At 48.5% G+C, this 21,163-nt stretch overlaps 1 protein-coding gene across 1 annotated transcript; it reads left to right on the forward strand.

Annotated features, from left to right (window-relative positions):
• Positions 1-2,742: 2,742 nt before the first annotated feature.
• Positions 2,743-10,707, forward strand: CAPNS1 (calpain small subunit 1). The gene is made up of 10 exons (XM_015821035.1): positions 2,743-2,955; positions 4,898-4,931; positions 5,682-5,771; positions 6,156-6,213; positions 7,107-7,171; positions 7,388-7,456; positions 7,584-7,662; positions 8,320-8,436; positions 9,100-9,158; positions 9,766-10,707. Exons 1-10 carry the CDS (start codon positions 2,774-2,776, stop codon positions 9,790-9,792), a joined length of 780 nt encoding a protein of 259 aa, XP_015676521.1. The 5' UTR covers positions 2,743-2,773; the 3' UTR covers positions 9,793-10,707.
• The last annotated feature ends 10,456 nt before the right edge of the window (positions 10,708-21,163 follow it).

Below are 21,163 nucleotides of genomic sequence, written 5' to 3' on the forward strand. Positions count from 1 at the left end.
CACCTCCCGCTCTTTACCTTATCGCCTTATTTGGGGACGCAAAGGGGAGCCGGGTGCCTCGCACAGCTGTTGGACTACAGGTCCCATCAGGCCCAGCCAGGGGAACTGAAGAGTACCAGGCTGGGAACCCCGTTTTAGGTCCCTGCTTGGGAGGATGTCTCCTCCTTCTACTCCCCTTAACATTCTTTCATTTGTTTGGACTCCCCAACTCCCATCAGCCACAGCCAGTTGACAGGAGTGATGGGTGTTGCAGTCCTTGGTTCTTGCTTAGATCTACATGCCTATGGCAGATGGCAGCCAGCCTCACAGAGGCCAAAGTGGGGTACCTGCAGGGACCCCGAGAGTCATAAGGATGAACCGTCGCACCCCTGGCGGAGTTTGTGCATTGCCGTTCTGAAATAGGATGGCTTGGTTGGGCTACCTTCCCAGTCTGGGTCAACCTTGCCAAAGTTGGGGACTTCAACTCCCAGAATTCCCCAGCCAACAAGAGGACTTCTGGGAATTGAAGTCTCACCAGGGAATTCTGGAACTTATTTCCATGTTGCTCAACCTTGGCGGTTTTAAGATGGGTGGACTTCAACTCCCAGAATTCCCCATTGTAGGAGTTGAAGTCCATCCATCTTAAAGCCGCCAAGGTTGAGAAACACTGGTTTATTGGGCGTTATTTTCTTGAGCGATCCTAGTTACTGAGTTTGTGTTACCCATTAAATAACTCTCAAGTAAACCAACTCTCTGTAGTCCATTGTGAAGACACTGCAGGTACTCCACACTTGGATGCAACCTGCAAACCAAGGAAACTATGTGGATTGAGTAAACTATGAGTAAGCCTGGCTTGCAAATCCAGCTGTATGCCAGGTTTATTTGCTTAGTACCTGAAAGGGATGGTTCTTTTATCTAGTGATCTTCCCCTGCCCCACCCAGCTTAGCAGGTCGGGAGATCAGGGATCTGGGAAATGGTCTTAAGAGGGGAAACTGAGGTTCTTGGGGTGGGTGGGAGCCCCCATTTCTTGGCAGCGAGCCTGGTGAGTGGAATCCGGTCTTCCCAAGGGGAGAGAACTAGCTGGGGAATAATAACGGAAGGGCACCAGCTGAGTTGGAAGGCATCTGAGAGACCATCTAGTCCAGTGTTTCTCAACCTTGACAATTTTAAGGCATGTGGACTTCAACTCCCAGAATTCCACAGCCAGCAATGCTGGCTGTGGAATTCTGGGAGTTGAAGTCCACATGCCTTAAAATTGTCAAGGTTGAGAAACACTGATCTAGTCTGACCTCTTATTACATCATTAGGAGGAGTTAGATTTGGAAGTTAGATTTGCTAGTATGTTTTTTTAAAAAAACGATTCAATTTCAGTCTATTTGATGCTGGCCAGTTGGTTTTTGTACCCTATACGGGATGTCCTCAACTTACGACCGTTATTGAGCCTACAATTACAGTTGTAAGTCGACTCTAGATGAGATGGGAGGCATGTAAATCGAATGAATGAATGGTGCTGGTCATTAAGCAGGTCATCACGTGACCTGGCCGATTTTGCCACCTTTTCCTGCAGCTGTTGTAATGTGAACCTCACCGTCGTTAAGCAGACTAGAGGCATTTTTCCTGGAAATTGGAAATAAAAGCCAGTTTCTAGCAAAAACATAGTAAATCTTGGTCACATGACCGCAGGACGTAAGTGTGGGCCGGTTGCTGGATGCCCAAAAATGCAGTGACAGGACCCTGTTGGGGGGGGGGGAGCATCTGGGTTGCAAGTACCTTTTGGGGAGGTTCCTCGTAACTTTGAACGGTTGCTAGGCAACCGATTGTAAGTCCAGGACTACTTGTGATTGAGGTGTGAAGCCATTTCCCCCCCCCACACATACACCCCCAAGTGGGGCAGGTTTACTTGGTAGCTAGTTTGAGCTACTTTTCTGAAAGTGTATCCAGGATTTTGTGCCTCCTGCATTGAGGAAGAGATGGATTCATTGTTGCAGCTGAGTAAACCCTGTGTAGCTTTTGCACATTAATGCAGGGATTCTCAACCGTGGCACTTTAAAACACGTGGACTTCAACTCCCAGAATTCCTCAGCCAGCCTTGGACTAGAGCAGAAGTCTCCAACCTTGGCAACTTTAAGGCCTGTGGACTTCAACTCCCAGAATCCTAGAGAGGAACGAGAGTTGGGCCCACCAATAATTCAACAATTGGGAGTCCAACAGGACGTTTTCAGTTTAACTCTTGGGACTGAAAAGGCTTTTGTGAGTTGTGGGTCGCTTCCACCAAGAGGCGCTGACTCATTTTTTCATCAGAAACAAAAAGAATCTTTAGGCATGAATCATCAAAGATCCGAAAGATTTTAAAAGCTTTCCTCTTTGTTAACAGGGGACCCTGCTCCTTTCTTTCTGGGGTTTTCTTTTTTTGGAAAAAATATTTTTGTTTGTTTGTTTGCAAAATGTATGAGTTGCCCATCTTGCCACACAGTAACTCTTGTTGCCTTCTGTTTCCAGAGTGGAGATCTATTTGAAAAGTACCCTATTTTCTATTTCTTTTTAAAAAAAAACAGTTGTCAGTTTTGCTTTGTGTATTGTTTTCTCTCCATTTTGCTTTTCTTCAACATGCAAATAAGTAACAATACCGAATGCAAACTAATCAAGGCGGAAACTCGAGGTGTACTGCACCCTATTAAATTTATGATCATTTACCGTATCTTTTCTCTCTCTCTCTCTCTCTCTCTCTCTCTCTCCCTCTCTCTTTCTCTCCAGGTCCCCTGCATTAATCCACTTTCTTAGCACTTTCTCAAAATGTTCCTGGTCAAGAACTTTCTTGGAGGCGGAGGAGGTGGTGGTGGCGGCGGAGGTGGAGGCAACATCAACATTGGAAATGTCATTGGAGGATTTTTAAGTGGGGGAGGGAGTGGAGGGGGAGGGGGTGGTCAAGGAGGAGGAGCCATGAAATTTCTGGGAGGAGTCATCGGTGCCATCAGGTAAGAATGCGCTCTAAATTTTTATTTTATTTTATTTTATTTTATTATTTTATTTTATTTTATTTTTTATTTTATTTTATTTTTATTGTTTTTATTGTTTATTATTTTATTGTATTGTATTTATTTATATTTTATTTTATTTTTTATATTTGGAGACCATCCCTCTCACACAGCGACTCTGGGAGGTGTACAATAATAGAGAAATATTATGTGTTATGGTATTACACTGATATTTTATATTACACTCATAAGAATGTGAGAAATGGCTATTTTCCTGATTGCTTTTGGCGAGCCTGAAATACTTTCCACACCTCCAGGAAGTGAAACTTCCTAAACCATGGTTGACACTTTCCTTTCAAGGGACATGCTACATAAAGGTGTTGCAAGCCTGGAGGCTTAGCTCAAAAAATCCCCACTGTGGACTAGCAACTTGCATTATGAGACGTTGCATTTCAGGTTCTTTGCGCCAAGATGAGCAGCTTTGCAGATGGCCTGAGGTCTTTCTTCCTCGTGGCCAGCTCTGTGTGTCTCAATCTGCCATAGAGCTGAAAATGGGAAGGCTGCATCCCAGTCAGATTCACACAAAACCTGATTTCTGTACCAGAAATTTGAGGATTACCTTAATTTAATCTCTTGTGGGAAGACAAGTAAATTGTGGTACATCAGATCACCAATCCTGTTTTCTGTTTTTAGAATTAGCTGTGGCTTAAGATGGAGCGAGGAACCAGGATGATGGGTTTGCAGACCCCTTGCCCTCCACCTGTCACCTTGCAGACCCCTTGCACACCACTTAAATCACACCTCCCCTCTATTTTCACCTGCTCAGCTTTTTGCTTTGATGCTCTGAGGAAGCTGAGTAAATTACACAAAGTTGCTTCCTTTTTGCATCTGGGTCTACTGGCATGGGACGCCCTGGGCGCTCCCCATTACGAGAAACTTCTGCTGGGGTTTTGTTTACAGCCAAACCGGTTTGCTAGCTCTGCAACACCGACGCCATCCAGAAACCAACAATGCTGAGTTGAAATTCAGGTCAGCGGTTCTGAATGGCTGAAATTCCCAATTCATGAGCCATGAAAAAAAAACAACAACCACCGATTGGCATTAAAATGAGCCAATTTTGGGGGTTCTGGAATTTCCTTCTGTTCTTGGTGCTTGAACGAGAGAGAGGATAGCAGCAGAAATGGGGTGCAAGGGGTTTCGGGCAGCAGAAGACGCTGGTGTGCAGGACACCCCTGTTTCCTGGTGCCTGTCCCCATGTTATAGTTTCCTGCAAAAACTGCTGTAGCCAGAGGTGATCTGGGCCTGTCTACGGTTCCTCGATCAGTTACTGTCCAGAAGTAGTTCCTCAATTTTGCCACTTTAAGATGGGCGGACTTCAACTCCCAGAATTCCTCAGCCAGCCTTGCTCAGCCTCCTTCAGTGAACCTTGCTGGCTGAGGAATTCTGGGAGTTGAAGTCCGTCCCTCTTAAAAAGTGGCAAAATTGAGGAACTACTACCCATTGTTTTTTTTTTTTTTTTTTTTTTTTTTTTTTTTTTTTTTGTTGTTGTTCCAATTCTACCTTGCAGGGTTATTGCAAAGATAAAAGGAAATGTTAGGGACACACACACACAAACACACCAGTGACTTAAAGGATGGCCTGAATTATTAGTAGAATAAATTAGTGATATCAGTAAACCTTGTGTCTGGATGCAGCCATCGCAAGAAATTTTTCATGTTAAGGAGACTGCATATACTCTCTGTGTGTGTGAGAGAGAGAGGCGGGGTGGGGTGCAAGAAGAGCTTGCAATTTAGCTCCGAACTGCTTTGTTTGATGAAAGGGGGGTTGTAGCCGTTCTGCATAACCTGTTTGCGTACAAATGTCTGCCAGCAGCAGAAAGCTTCTGTGGAAGGAGATTTTTCTGAAATTCTCTTTTTATTTTTCATGCCTTCCTGCCCGCCAGTGAAGCAGCAGCCCAGTATAACCCAGAGCCTCCGGTAAGACCTCTCAGCTCTTCTCGCATGGTTGAAGGGATCTGCCTTTATTTGACTCGATTCCCTCGCTCCCTCCCTTCCTCCCCTCACTCCTTTTCCTTCTTTACCCTATCTCTCCTTCCTTCCTTCCTTCCCTCCCTCCCTCCATCCCTCCCTCACTCACTCCTTTTCCTTCTCCACCCTTTCTCTCCTTCCTTCCGTCCCTCCTTCCCTTCTTCTCCTTCTCCCTTTCTCTCCTTCCTTACTCCCTCCCTTCCTCTTTTTCCTTCTCCGTCTCCTCCTCTCTTTTTTCTCCTTCCTTCCTTTCTTCCTTCCTTCCTCCCTCCCTTCCTCCCTCCCTCCTTCTCCTTCTCCTTTTCCTTCTTCTCTTTTTTTCTTTCTCTTTCTCTTTCTCCTCCCTTTCTCTCCTCCCTCTTCCCCAGTGAACCCAAGAAATGAGGGGAGGTCTCTTTGGAGCCTCTTGCCCGGCCCACTCTAAAGCTGCAGACTCTGCTGCCTCTTATCACCTTAGCAAGCAACATCCAGTTGAACCATCGGAGAAGAAAAAACATATTTTATTCCCCAAACTACCAAGGAAGAACGCTCCCTTCCCAGCCAAGACTGGCAGGGCAAGCTGCCATATTTAAACCACTGGCAACCTTCACATACCCCCCCCCCCCCAGGCAGGGATGTGATTGCCCAGCTTATTCGGGTACTTCCTCTCCTCCTCTTCCTCCTTTAACGTGGTCTCTCGCATCCTCTCTTCTTCCCCAGCCGCCTCGCAGCCATTTCTCCAACATTGAAGCCAACGAAAGCGAGGAAGTTCGGCAGTTCCGGAGACTCTTCACCCAACTGGCTGGGGACGTGAGTATGGGGCGAGGGGGGCTCAGTTGTGGCCGTAAGCCGAGGACTACCTGTAACAGATAGCAGAAGTCTCAGTTCAAAGGCTCGCCTGAAAAGCTGTTTTCAGACATTTTCCCCAAAGCAAAGAAAGTGGGATTTATTGAAATCTTGGATTTACCTGCTTTGAATCATAATTAGATCTCAGACTGATTTCCTTTTGTTAGACCGCTCAACCCATAACTCTGATCCTTGGCTTCAAAAAAAGAAAAAAGCCTCTTGCTCTCCTGAACAGGGGGTGTGGGGGGAGGGGTTCAAAAAAAGGCAAGATGGTGGCCATGATCCCATTTTTGGCCCCTCCCCTCTCGAAGACCCTGCTCCTGACGGGAGGGCCTTCTCTTTCGGCAGGACATGGAAGTGAGCGCGACGGAGCTGATGAACATCCTGAACAAAGTAGTCACCCGGCGTAAGTAGAGAACTCCTCTTCAGGGTGGTGGTCTGTGGAGAGTCAGAGCTGGGGGGGGTGGTTTGTCACCTCCCCCCTGCCGATTCTACATCTTTCAGTTCTCTCGGAGAGCACCAAGGACCCCGGAGTCCTCCTCCTCCTCTTCTCCCTTCTAGCCTTGATGTTGTTACCTAGCTGGGTCATGAAATGTCCGCAAAGAAACTATCAAGCTCAGAGAGCACTAAGAACAAAACAACCCTTCTCCTCCTCCTCCTCCTCCTCCTCCTCCTCCTCCTCCTCTCTGTAAACCCTACTCCCTTCTATCCCTGATGTTGTTACATAGTTGGGACATGAAATGTTTGCAAGAAAATCACAAGCTCAGAGTCCCAAGGAGCCCACAGTCCTCCTCCTCCTCCTCCTCCTCTCTGTAAACCCTACTCCCTTCTATCCCTGATGTTGTTACATAGTTGGGACATGAAATGTCTGCAAGAAAGCAACCAAGCTCAGAGAGCACCAAGGACCCCACAGTCCTCCTTCTTCTCCTCCTCCTCCCTCTCCCTTCTAGCACTGATGATGCTGCCTAATTAGGATTGTGAAACATCTGCATGAAAACCACCCAGCTCGGAGAGTCCCAAGGACCCCTCATTTCAACCCTGTGCCCTTTTGCCCACAGTAAAAAAATGACAATAAAGGTTATCTTATCTTATCTTATCTTAAGCTACAAATACTCCCTTCTATAGGCAGACCCCTCCCTCCCCCCCGCCCCATCTTCCGAGGACCGAGTAAATTCTCTGCTGCAAAGGCAGGCGAATGGCGGTTGCTCCCCTGGATCGCAAGCGATTCTTCTCCCCCAAATGGGGTACCATCGAGAGCGAAAGCTCACACGTCTCAGCCCATTTCTCTCCCTTTTTCAGATCCAGATTTGAAGACAGATGGGTTCGGGATTGACACCTGTCGTTCCATGGTGGCCGTGATGGACGTACCCTTTTGCGGTTGAACTGGGAGGGGGGGGCTTCTTAAAGGGGCTGGGCCGATGGGTTGGGGAGGCAGCATTATCTCTCCTTCCCTTCCGGTCTGCGTCTCTTCCTTCTCTTCCTTCTCCTCTCCCTTGTCATTTTTCAACACGGAGGCCGGTTTTTCAAGTAGTCCCAGGTCCTCTCCATCCTTCAGTTTTCCTTGACGATGCTCCCTCCAGAGCGACACCACCGGCAAGCTGGGCTTTGAGGAGTTCAAGTATCTGTGGAGCAACGTCAAGAAGTGGCAGGTAGCGAATTTGCTTCCCCTTCTTAGGGGGCAGGTGGGGGTCTTGCCCTGGGGCCTGGGGGGCCAAGGACCCTCTTTGCCTTCTGACCAGAGGCTGACCGCCCGCCCCCCCTGTCTCCACTTCTCAGTGCATCTACAAGCAATACGACACGGACCGATCCGGCACCATCGGCAGCCATGAACTCCCGGGGGCTTTTGAGGCCGCAGGTGAGCAGTGCGATTGGAACACGGTGCCCCTTTTTCCAGCCTGCAGGTGACAGAAACCTCAGGCACCTGTTCTGCTCCTTAAAATTAAAAAAGAAAAGAAGAACGGCTGTTCCTTGGGTGGGTTTTGATTTGATTTGATTTTTTTTAATGGGTGAATCATGCCCCATATTGGAAAACCAAAACTTCAATATCGCGCAAAAGGTCTACGGGTGGTCCTCGGCTTGCAACAGTTAGCGACTGTTCAAAGTTACAACAGCGCTGAAAAAAGGGGACTTACGACCGTTTTTCACACTTACAACCGTCACAGTATTCCCCACGGTCACGTGATCAAAATTCAGACGCTTGGCCACCGGCTCGTACTGATGGCGGTCGCAGCATCCTGGGGTTCTTGTGATCCCCTTTTGTGACTTTCTGACAAACAAAGTCTGTGGGGGAAGCTGGATTCAGCTAACAACCTGTGTCACTTATTTAACAACTGCAGGGATTCACTTAACAACTGTGGCAAGAAAGGGTCAATATTCACTTAACCAAGGTCTCACTTAGCAAAAGAAATCACAAATCATAAGTCAAGGACTGCCTGTAAATCAATTCCAGCTTCTTATGCTTCCTTCTCTCCACCTCCCCCCCCTCAACCCCACCCTCTCCATTTTTCTCCAGGCTTCCATCTCAACCAGCAGCTTTATGCCATGATCGTCCGCAGGTATTCAGACGAGAACAGCAACATGGATTTTGACAACTTCATCAGCTGCCTGGTGCGCCTGGATGCCATGTTCCGTAAGTGGCTGGGGCAGCCGTGCCCATTGGCATCCTCTTTGTCTCTCGGGTTCTCCTGCTTGAGCGGGGCGGGGGGCTGGACTAGAAGACCTCGAGTGTCCCTTCCAGCTCTACTCAATTCTTCCTCCATGGGGCTGAAGGGGACCCTAGCTTGGATGTCACCCGTGCAGCTTCTGCCCCACTTCAGTCTCTGCGTCCTGCCCAGCAGTCAGCCATCCTCTCCCGGGACTCCCCCAGCCAGCGGGTGCCAGTTAGAGGGGCTGACGTGATTCAGCATCCTGAATCTCTAACCAGGGTGGGCTTTGGCGATAGGCAGGGGATTATGGAAGTCGGAGTGTCAGACCTCTGAAGGGGCAGAGGATGTGCCTCGCTTCTGCAGCTTTGCCTGATTCGTCCCTGGGTGTCGGGCACGAGAGACCAGAGCTATTCGCAAATGGCTATAGCTACCAACTTTATTGTTCTCCGCCTGTACTACAAGAATCTTCCCAAGCTGCTCTCCTTCCCCTGGGAAGGACCAGATCTTGGGATCTTCACGGATCTTGGGAGCGGTCAATGTTTGTGCCTCTTGCGGCTACGCAAAGGTCTTGAAACTAAGCCCACGCGTGACCCCCTCCCCCTTCTAGCCTAGCTGGCGGTTTCCCAACACCGGCTTTCTTCTTTTAGGTGCCTTCAAATCTTTGGACCGAGATGGCAGCGGACAGATCCGTGTGACTCTGAAGGAGGTGAGAAAGAGCTTTTTGGCTCCCGCTCGGTTCAAGCTGCAGTGTGCGTTGTGTACGAGTTTTCAGCAAGTGCCAAAATGTGCCAGGAGATATCAGAGGCAGTTTTGAAGGAAAGGGCACCAAGAAGCAGGATTATGCCCTCACTCCTCCCCACCCTACCCTTTCTTTGCATAATTTAGACCAGGGGTATCTAATCTTCCTTCCTTCCTTCCTTCCTTCCTTCCTTCCTTCCTTCCTCTCTTTCTTTCTTTCTCTTTCTTCCTTCCTTCCTTCCTTTGTTTCTTTCTTTCCTTTGTCTCTTTCTTTCTCTTTCTTTCTTTCTTTCTTCTGCCCAAAGTCATCTTGTAGGGGACATGGGTGGCACAGAAATTTGATAATAAATAAAATAAATGAGAATGTTTTTATGCCATCAGCACATGCTAGCTGAGGAATTCTGAGAGTTGAAGTCCATCAATCTTAAAGTTGTCGAGTTTGGAGACCTCAGTAATAGAGCGATGCAAAGAGGAGAGAATGGACAGGGAGAGGCAAAACCTGAGGATTAGAAGCTTGGAGAGGATGTGGAAAGTGAAAAGTATTTCTCTCTTTTTTTTTGTTTGTGTGTGTACAGTGGCTGCAGCTCACCATGTACTCCTAAGAGCCACCGGCTGTCAGGAAGACCACCCTTTCCACTACCATCCCCAATTCTGTCCTGGAGTGGTATAGAATTCGGCATTACCTATTGGCAGACGTGTCTTCAGCCTGGGAAAATCCGAAGGAGATTCTATTCTGCGGTTCTGCTTCCTCTCCTGAAACCAAGCCAGGAAACCTCCTCTTTTTACTCTTGTGTTTTGCGTTGCAATTTTTACTCCCTATTGTAAAAGCAACGGCTGCTCTTCTCCATTAGCTTTCCACTTGCTGTCGCTGCTGCCTTTTCAAAGCACCAAGGGAGGGGGGGGTTATCTCTTGAAAGAGAAGCTCCCTTTCTCCCCCCCCTCCCACCTGCTTGGATTCGAATGGTGCCATGAAGATTTGATAGGGGACCCCCCCCCCTTTTTTTTGGGTAAGTTTCATTTTGTAAGAGCCGTGTGAGATTTGGATGGAGAGATGGGCTCGCGAAGCACCAGTTCCTTGCAAAACCAGGTCCTTTGTATGTGGGGGGGGCAGTGTGTAGGGTTTTTTATAAATGGGGGCCAAAGTGGTCTCTTTGTGGACACTGTGAAGTGGTGACGGATCATCTGGACTTTCATCTGGACGCAATTTGTATTTTCCCAAAAGAGCCAGGTCATTGCACTAGAAATAGGATGAGCTGAGCTCGACGGTCATTGCCTACCTCTTCTCAACTCCTCCCCCCCCCCCAGAAAATGTTTCCCCCTTTCAAAATCCCCAGCACCCTTTGCCTGGACATGATTTAAAAAGCAATAACTTAGCAGCTTAGGGAACCAACGCTGAAGCTACTTAAATAATCCGGATATATGACAGCTTGGCCTTTTTTTTCTCAGGCTCCAGGGGCTGCCGATAGAGGCTCAGCCCAGAATCTTTGAACTTGGCTTTTGAATTCTATTAAAAGAAAAAAGAAAAAAGCATCTTTATCGCACACTATGTGGCTGCACCGTGCAAATTTCTCAGCAATGCACTTTTGTCGCGTGCCAATTCTCTGCATGAATTTTGAAGGTCTATAAAGCAAGGCTGTCCAACCGTGGAAACTTTTATGATTTGTGGACTTCGGCTCCCAGAATTCCCCAGCCAGCAAAGCTGGCTGGGGAATTCTGGGAGTTGAAGTCCACAGGTTGAACACTCCTGCTGTAAAGTATATGAAGGAGAACTCCGAATTTTATGGGCAGCATTTCTAGAATTGGTTTCCTTTAAAATGTGTTGGGGTGTGTGTGTGTGTGTGAACCCTGCCAGATTGTGAAATGTGGACATGGTGAGTTTATAAGTCCCGGTTTCCTCCCTTTTTGGAAGGGCTGAGAAGGGAATCAGAATAACATTAGGGGCTCTTCATACTTCTAAAAGCTGCAACTGTTTCCCCCAATTTGTTTTTGGATCACGTCCAATTTGTTGGCTTGAAATTTTAACGAATCATGTTTTTCCTCCTCCTAAAATTAATGAGGAGGACTTGGGGGGGGGGGGAGGCTTTTGCAAATAGTCCTTTTGGAAATATCCCCCAATTCTGGCCAAAGGCTTTGCTGGCTCAAAAGAGAGAATTTGCTGGGGTGAAGAAAAAAAAAATAGAATCTTGTGATGAATAATTTGCAATTCTAAATGAGGCTAATGTTCTCTGTTTAGAACCGCCAGCAGATCTTTTCCTGTTGCCCCCCCCACACCCCCACAAACACCCCCAGGGTTAGAGGCTGCCTCCCACTGTATGCTCAGTTTTCTAATGGCTCAATAGCAACCGGAGTAAAAGTTGCATAACAATAAGAATCCGCGTGGCCTCTGTTGTGTTGTTTGCTCAGCGCCTTCTCCAGCAGAGGGAGGGTGCGTTCTGTTTTCGGTGTAATGCTAGTCTGTCTCAGTTACTCAGCCTTCTTTGCTGCTTAAATCTGTGTGAACTTCATGACCAAACTAGAGAATTTCATCAGTGTTAGAAGGGAGGAGGAGGAGGAGGACTGTGGGGGTCCTTGGTGCTCTCTGTGCTTAGCAGTTTTCTTGCAGACATCTCATGACCCAACTAGGGAACATCATCAGTGCTAGGAGAGAGGGGGGTTTGTTAGGAGAAGGAGGAGGGGAGAGGAGGAGAACTATGGGGTCTTTGGTGCTCTCTGAGCTGGGTTGTTTCCTTGCAGACGTTTTACGACCCAACTAGAGAACTTCATCAGTGTTAGAAGAGAGTGGGGTCGAGAGGAGGAGGAGGAGGAGGAGGAGGAGGACAATTATGGGGTCCTTGGTGCTCTCTGAGCTGGGTGGTTTCCTTGCAGATATTTCATGACCCAGCTAGGCAACATCATCCATGCTAGGAGGAAGTACGGTTTGCGGAAGAGGAGGAGGAGAAGACGGAGGAGGAGGAAGAGGCAGAGGAGGGAAGGAGGAGGAGGAGGACTATGGGTTCCCTGGTGCTCTCTTGAGCTTGGTGGTTTCCTTGCAGACGTTTCATGACCCAGCTAGGCAACATCATCAGTGCTAGGAGGAAGTACGGTTTGCGGAAGAGGAGGAGGAGGAAGAGGCAGAGGAGGGAAGGAGGAGGAGGAGGACTATGGGGTCCTTGGTGCTCTCTGAGCTGGGTTGTTTCCTTTGCAGACGTTTCATGACCCAACTAGGTTACATCATCAGTGCTAAGAAAAAGCATCGAACCCCTGAAGAACCTGCCTTGTTGGTATGCAAAGAAAGCCAGCCAATTCAGAGAGCACCCAGGCCCCACATTTGAAGGGCCGCCTTAATCTTGCTGTTTTTGGAGCACGTGGAGGCTCTGTTTCCCTGCATGGCTCAAGACCTGGTTTCTGTCTGCAGACGGGCCGACTAGGGGTTGTAAGGAGGGGCGAACGCCCCTCTATCACATCTTGGGCACATCACGGTCTCTTTTGATGGATGTGCTGCCTCTGCCGATGAGTCACAGGTGCCGAAGGCTGGACCAGCTTTGAGTCAGGAGAAGGTGGCTGTGACTGTCCTTGGGAGAAACGGAAGGGATTCGAAAACGGCCTGAGTGTGGATGGGACTTGGGGTGTTGGAGGTCTTAAGGTGTGAAATGAAGGGAAGGGGACCCTGAGGGAAGACTGGGGTCCCCCCTGGTTTACAGCACCTACTTTGCAACAGAAAAGGGGATTATTCTAAACCAGACCCAAAACAAATGTCTGTGTCTGTCTACCTGTCTGTCTGTCTATCTATCTATCATCTACTATCTACCATCAATCCATCTATCATCTCTCTCTCATTCCCTCTGTCTCTCATCTATCTCTCCATCCATCCATCTCTCTCTGCTAAAACCTCTTTTGTTATTGTGTCTCCCCCCCCCCTCTCTCATTATCAAATTTGTGTGTCACCCATCTCGTCTAGAGGCAACCTCTGGGCAGATTACAAACATTAAAACCGACAAACCTTAAAACGATAAAGCGATAATAACAAACCAAATAATCTTTACAATAAAACCCAGAGAGGAGGGAAGCATGAAGCACATGGGGAGAGGTTGTGTGTGTGGGGGGGTCTTCTCGTAATTCGAGCGGTGCACCTGCCAGGCTCCAAGACATTACCAAGGGATTGTCTGCCTAGAATAAAACGATCACAAAACATGGACAGAGTTTCCTGCTGGAATACCAAGACCACTTGAAAAGCAGCGTTCTCCTCTGCCCTGCCTTGCCTCCCTCTGTGTGTGTGTGTGTGTGCCGGTGTTTATGGGTGTGTTTGTTTTGTGTGCCACCCTGTTTGAGAACCACCTGCGAGAATAAAATACTCCCCGGGGGATTTTGGAAAGCGAGGGTGACGATGGGCTGCAGCTGACAGCCGAGGCAGGGTGCGCTGGGGGTTTTCTTGCAAAGAAAGCTCACAACAAACCAAGTTTCTCTCCCATCAGTGGCATCTTTTTGCAAGTTCTCCCCCCCCCCCCCATGATCAACGCCTCCGGGCTTCGGCGATGGGGTTTGCCTGCAAGTGTGCCAGCTGTCTCGGTGTCTCTGACACCCACTCTGTTTTCGAAGAGCTCAGTAAAAACAGGAATCAAAGTTGCATAACAAGAAATCAGCCTGGATTTTTATCCGGGTTGTCACACAACGATGCTTCCTTGGCAGGGAATAGATCTCACCTTTGAATCTCTGCCTGTCCAAATAAAGCCGGATTCCCACAATACATTTATTATCTGCAGTCACGATCCAGATGAGAGCGACATTCACAGCGATGTATGTATTGTGAGCAGCGAACTACACACACACACACTCGGAAACCAACAGTGGATTTATTCCACTGGCATCAAGCAACATACACCTCCCACTTTTTCTGAAATTAATTTATTCCTCGTTTGTATTGCTTTCACAAACACAGAGAACACAGCAAGTGCTAAATATTCATCTGGAGAATGACACTTGGGCTCCCTGTTTTGTCTTTGATGCCAAACAAGCAGGTTTTGCCCAGAAATGTAAGGGTGAGCTGTAGAGAGGGATGTCCCTGGGACTTTGAACCAAATGTAACTTGACTCACTTTCTCGAGTTGTCTTTTGACATTTTTCTCTGTGAGGACCCCCATGTTGGCACTTGTTCTGCATTTTGTGAAGTGGGTGAATACTGAAGACCCCAGAACCATTGGACTGGAGTAAAGGAAAGCTTACCTACAAACTACAAAGAAATTTCCTAACAGTCAGAACAATGAACCAGTGGAACGGCTTGCCTCAAGAAGCTTTGGGTGCTCTTATCACTGGAGGCTTTCAAGAAGAGATTGGACAGCAATTGTCCAGAATGGCATAGGACAGGGATGTCCAAACTTGGGAACTTCAAGACTTGTGGACTTCAACTCCCAGAATTCCCCAGCCAGCATAGCTGGCTGGGGAATTCTGGGAGTTGAAGTCCACAGGTCTTAAAGTTGCCAAGCTTGGACACCTCTGACGTAGGATCTCCTGCTCGAGCAGGGGGTTGGACTAGAGGACCTCCAAGTTCCCTTCCAACTCTGTTGTTCTGTTCTGTCCAAATTTTCTTTTCAGATAGACTGCCATTTTTCCACCGGGAAGAATGACCTGCCAATGAAGGCTTCTTTTTTGTCCCTCAGGGGGAACCAGGACCGTCTTTGGCATTTGCCAAACTGGAAGTTATTTAGCTGCGTTGCCCAATTACCCAAAGATGTTGTGGTTGCCTTGGTTACCAAGACATCTGCTGGGTAACCAAGAGGTTCCAGTTGCCCCGGGTTACAGAGATGTCCAAATTGCCAGCTTGCTGTGCCAAAAAGCCCAGGGTGTATCCAAATCTTGGCCCAGCTGTAAGAGGCGAAGCCGGGCCATAGTTCACAGGCCTGCTGTGTCCAACCTGACCCTCTGACCCTCTGGCTCTCTATGCGTCATATTGGAGGAGGGGTCCCTGGGGGCCTAAAGTTCATTGTGTCAGCCACAGAGTTGCTCAGGTGACGGCACCAAGTTGCCATCTCCATCCTCTCGGCCTCTCATCGGGTTGCCCTTGGCAACAGCATCCCCTGGAGGGAGGGAAAGAGAGGGTACCAACTCCAGTCCTGCCCCACCCATTTTTTCCCCAACCAGGCAGCCAATGGGGAGATTCCGCCGCCTGTCTTTCAGGGTCCCTGCCCAATGGCCTCCCTCCAGAGGCGGGAGCCAGGCTGCCTTGATCTTGCCTGGGAAGGCGTGGCTCCTTTCTGGATGAAAGCAGAGAGGAGACGAAAAGCAGCGAAGCAGGAAGAGGTACGTGGGGATGGGGGCGACGGGGTGGGAGGGGCACATATTGGGGTGGTGGGCTGCAAAAGGAGACCCCAACGGATGGAGGGACCCTTAAGAAAGTCGACCTTTGCCACAAGCATCCTTGCAAATCTTCCCGGATGCCGAACTTCATGCGAAGCTGATCCTGGTGACCTGCAGCCAGTCCTGGGTTTTCCCCTGGGGACAAACTCCAATTTGGGGGGTGGGGGTCTGCGTGATCCTAGATCACTTACAAACCTCTTTCTCTGATGCGTCAGAGGCAGCCAAATGGGTCCTCCGACTTCTCAGCGACCTGTTGTTTACTAAGGACCGGTTGGCAAACTGGCAAAGGGCTTTGGGGGTCTGTGGTTTAAAAAGTGAATTTGCCAGGAAAGAACAAAATCAAAACTGGCTGATGCCTCGGAAGGGTGATTGTTCTTTGCAAGTCTTTGAGCTGTGTCTTTTGGGAACCAGGGAAGCGCGTGTGTGTGTGTCCGTGTGTGTTTGTGCCTGTGTGCAGGCTGTTTGGAGAAGCAACCAGCCAGACACTCTGGACAGAGCTTCAACCTGGCGCCCTCCCCATGCCTCACGTTACCCCTCCTCTCCAGCCTTGTGGAGACCCCAAAATAGGAGCCCAGAGGGTTTTTTTTTCTATGTATTTGCAGGGTGTAGCCCAGGAACTTTCTGCAGAAAGCTTGCCAATTTTTCCCCCCAGAGGATCCAGTCTGGAGGTTGAATGGACTCTGATCAATATCTCTCTGTAGGGTATTTCTACGCAGTTGCTTTTTTCTAGGTTTTCCAGATGTGAGTGATGGGGACACCTCTGGTCTATCCAGCCCCACAGCTGGATAAGTTGGTTAAACAGGACTCAACCTTTTCTCCACAGTGTCTCCTGAGGAAGAATTTGTATTTTAAGGATTCAATTCATCCTCTGATTTGTCTTTTAGCTTTAAGCTGCTCCCCCTTTTTCTTGCAATTTTCCCTTTTCTGTTCCAGACTTGGAGATTCCAGTTGCAGAGGGTGGGTTTGGTTTGAGAGGCCGACCTGTAGCATATCAGCCTGCTCTTTTGCAAACACTGGCCCTTTCCCTCTTACGCTTTCTCCTTTCAAGATGCTTCCGCTGATCTTTGCAAAGAGGCCTCTCGAGCAGATGGTGTCAGAAACAAAGTTAGCATGTTCTCGTTATACTTTGGACCCTTCTTGATTCATGCATACATTTTCATGAGTTGGGGTATATTTAGACAGGGAACGCTCTCAGCTCAAATGTGATCTGATGCAAAAAAAGAGCCCCCCAAACCAACTCTGTGCCATCCAGAAAGAATGGAATGGAATGTTTGTCCCGTGCGGGGGAGCCAAGCTGTAGGGACGGCTTGGGTCTGCTATGATCCTCGTCCTGCAGGCAAGGACTTCTTGTTCTTGATAAAAGGACATTATTAAGCTGCAAAGGAGTGAATCAAAACTGCCCAGAAGTCACTTTGTAGAGTGACATGAGTGGCATATACAATTAATAGATAGATGATTGATAGATAGATAGGTAGGTAGGTAGGTAGGTAGGTAGGTAGGTAGGTGGGTGGGTGGGTGGGTGAGTGGGTGGGTAGACAGACAGACAGAGACGGACATATAGACAGACAGAAATAGGAGAGATGAGAGATGTATGATAGATAAATGATAGGATAGATAGACAGAGACAGAAATAGGATATATAAGATATAGATACAAATAGAGACAGTGAAATAGACAGATAGAAATAGGGTAGATAGATAGATAGATAGATAGATAGATAGATAGATAGATAGATAGATAGATAGATAGATAGATAGATAGATAGATAGATAGATAGATAGACGGACAGATGGACAGATGGACAGATAGACAGAAATAGGATAGATGACATCGATACAAATAGTGACAGACAGAAATTGGATGGATGGATGGATGGATGGATGGATGGATGGATGGATGGATAGATAGATAGATAGATAGATAGATATATAGATAGATGATAGACAGATGGACAGATAGACAGAAATAGGATAGATAGATGAGATAGATAGATGAGATAGATAGATAGATAGATAGATAGATAGATAGATAGATAGATAGATAGATAGATAGATAGATAGATAGATAGATAGATAGATAGATAGATGATAGACAGATGGACAGATAGACAGAAATAGGATAGATAGATAGATGAGATAGATGATAGATGGATACATATAGGTAGATAGATGATAGATAGATAAATGATAGATAGATGATACATGATGAAAGACAGACAGAAATAGGATAGATGAAATATAGATAGATACAAATAGAGACAGTGAAGTAGACAGATAGACAGAAATAGGATAGATAGATTGATACAAATACATAGTGACAGAGAGAGACAGACAGAAATTGGATGGATGGATGGACAGACGGACGGACAGACGGACAGACAGACGGAAGACAGATGAGGGAAGTGAGAGAGAGAGAGAGGTGATAGGGAGACAGACAGCATGTTGAGATGTTTGGCAACCACAGTGGTGTTGTGGTGCAGAAGTTGGAGCAATCTGAGCAGACCCAGGTCCACGTCTACCCTCAGCTATGGAAACTCCTCAGGTGATTTTAAGCCAATCATTCTCAGTTCAGCCTACCTGACAGGGTTGTTGTGGGTTATGTGATGGAACAGCTTTGTGAGGGACTCTTGGGAAGTGATGACAACCCTGTGTGAAAGAAAGAAAGCTTTGCTGTAATGGTGTTCTCCCTCCCTCCCACCCCCCAGCCTCAGACAAGGACTCGTCCTTTTCCATTTTACAGCAGGCCAAAATATCCCTCGGATTGAGTCACTCTCAACAGCTCAATTAACCGATGTCCTGGGTGCTCCTGAAACAGCCATTTCTTTTTTGCTTGAAATAATGGCAGAAACACCGCAGCTTCTCCCCCACCGAGTCTGAAAACGACATTTTCCCTCTGAAGAGCCAGCTCTTTTCTTTGCTGGCGCCAATTTAATCCGGTTTTAATCTAAGCGCATCTAGACAAAAAAAAATAATCTTCCAAAAGCTCACGTTGCCGCGATGGAAGACGGGGACGGGATGGCTGCTTTTGATCAGCCAATTTCCTTTTGTGTTTCTTTGTGGGGGAGAGGGGGGGCTCAAGGTAATCCAAATGGAAAACGAAGAGCAGGATGTACGGCAGGGGTCCTCAAACTTGGCCACTTTAAGACTTGTGGACTTCAACTCCCAGAATTCCCCAGCCAGCATGGCTGGCTGGGGAATTCTGGGAGTTGAAGTCCACAAGTCTTAAAGTGGCCAAGTTTGAGGACCCCTGATGTACGGTAACGGGGCTGGAGGGGGGGCTTTGTCAACTGGCAGCTTGAAAGGCCGTTTTCAGACATTGGCAATTTCCCCGTTCTTTTAAAATCCCTTCAGAAGGCAAAATAGAGAAACGCAGGTCGGCTCTGAGCAGCAGAGGGGAAAATTTTGAGCGGGGCAAAAGTTGCTGGTTTCCCTAGTCGGCTGTGAGAACCTTACGGTCTAAGGGTGTTGGTCGACGAAGACACCGGTCTTAATTCCGGCGGTAAAGGTCTCAACCTTCCCTGGAGCCTCCAGAAGATCAGGTTGGGGGAGCGAGTTCGTCCTCTGGGACATGATAAAGTCTGTTTGCCAGCCAACAGGTTAGAGAAGAATTCGTGGGTGGGTGGGCCCCCACCCCCGGTGTTGGAGCACCCACAACTTTTGGCAGCAAGCCCTGATTAAATTTGGGAGTTTTCTTTTTTCAATAAAATGGAGACTTCCGGAGATTTAGGAAACAGGGTGGCCGGTTGATTGGAATGGAGGACACGGGCCGCATCCAGCAGCTTGAGAAATGAAACTGGGTCTGGAAGACTCCGGGGGACCTGCTTCCCCCCATAGGGTTGCCAGGTCTGCTTCCAAAAAATAGCGGACAAGCGGGGGGGGGGTTAAGTAGTAAAAAAAGGAGACTGTACAGCTTTAGATTACGTACCATTTCATCATAAAGCTTTTGAATAAAAAAAATGTCCACTATTTTGTGAAAAAAAAATAGTGAACATAATGTGAAAAAAGTGGACTGTCCGCTCAAATAGTGGACACCTGGCAACCCTATCCCCCCAAGAAGACCCCTTCTTTTATTCCTGAGTAGACCCCTTTGCTGCACCCCCAATGCTCCTTGGAGCTGGGACGTGGCCAGCCAGGATTCTGTTTTGTCGGCAAACCGATCTGAGCCAAGCTTGCTTCAAGAGGGGGGAAGAACTGTCAAAAGAGGGGGGGGGTGTGGCACACCCACAAAGTTGCTTCTGGAAGGTAGCAGATGGGGGACAGAGAGCCCCCCCCACGCCCATCACTCTCTTCCCACACCCAGGAGCCAAGCATTGTCTTCTCTGAGAATCGCACCCGCAGCTTCCCAAGTTTGCAGCTATAAATACAGAAAGTGAACAAGGGCAGTTTGTTTTTTTGCAACGCGGCGCCCGCCTCTTGTGCCTTGTGCAAGGTGACAGCAACACCGGGTTGTTGTTCTCCCGAGGCATCCCTGGGCTCTTTTTTTAACCCGGAGGACCCTCCTTTCCTCCCCCCCAAGCGCTATCTTTGGCTGCCGGGAGGGGGGGGGGTCGGCTCCGTGCCTCCCCCTCCTCCGCCTCTTCGCCGCGCTCCGCTTGGCGCAAGATCCGCGCACAAAGGCAACACCTGTTCTGCAAAGAGGGGCCGGGGACGCTCCGGGAGGGGGGGGGCAGGCAGCAGAGAGGGGGGAAGACCTGAGCTGGGGGGGGGACCCCGCCCCCGCGCCGACAAAGACCGAGGCGACTCGCGACAGCTGCGCTTTTTTCCCACGCGGTAATTACACGCTTGGGATCCGGTGCGGGAGAATAGGATCGCGGGGAGGAGGGGATTGCGGAGGTTGGGGGGGGGCTCAGGGCCGCCCTGGTTGGGTTCCTTTTTCTTGGGGAGGGGGGGAACAGCAACAATAGGACGACCACCGCCGAGTGGGGTTGCGATGTGGAGCCCGAGCCGCGTGGCACCTGAAAAGTTGTGTCACTGGGTGTCACGGTGCGCTTTTCACGCAAAGGCGCTGAAAGGGAATGGGGTTGTGTGTGTGTGTGTGTGTGTGTCCGTCCGTCCATCCATCCATCCATCCATCCATTCATGCACAGGTATAAATTCAGTGGCGCCCATGTCGCAGTTCTGCATTGTTGTTGGTTTTGTGATGGGGTCCGTGGTACTTTAATTATTTTGCTTTGAATCGCTTTGACGATTCGCTTTGAGGTTTTTTTTGTGGGGTGGGGTGGGGGGCCCAGAGTCACGGGTGGGGTGGGGGGCCCAGAGTCACACCTAGGAAATAGGCAGGTCTATAAATGTAATAAACAAATAAGGAAACAGTAAGCACTTTCTAATGCTTGGTACAAAAACGTGGGATTTGGGTTTTTTGGTTTTTTTTTAAAAAAAGCAAGTTTCTAGCCCTCATGGCTATGAGGTCACATTTGAATTCCCCGCTTGCTCTGGGGAATTCTGGGAGTTGAAGTCCACCCACCTAAAGTGGCCAAGGTTGGGGACAGATAGGGGTAGATCGTTTGACGGATGGGCTGCCCACCTACCCAAAAGATATTTCTCCCCTTGGTGCCCCCCTCACCCCCGTTCTCTTTTGCAGGAGAAGCTGGCCCTTCCCGTCCGAGGGTATCCTCTCCCTCTGTGCTCCCCAGGGGGGTCCCAGC

Source organism: Protobothrops mucrosquamatus, unplaced genomic scaffold (genome assembly GCF_001527695.2).
Source record: "Protobothrops mucrosquamatus isolate PMUCROS unplaced genomic scaffold, P.Mucros_1.0 scaffold1232, whole genome shotgun sequence".
Classification (NCBI taxonomy): domain Eukaryota; kingdom Metazoa; phylum Chordata; class Lepidosauria; order Squamata; family Viperidae; genus Protobothrops; species Protobothrops mucrosquamatus.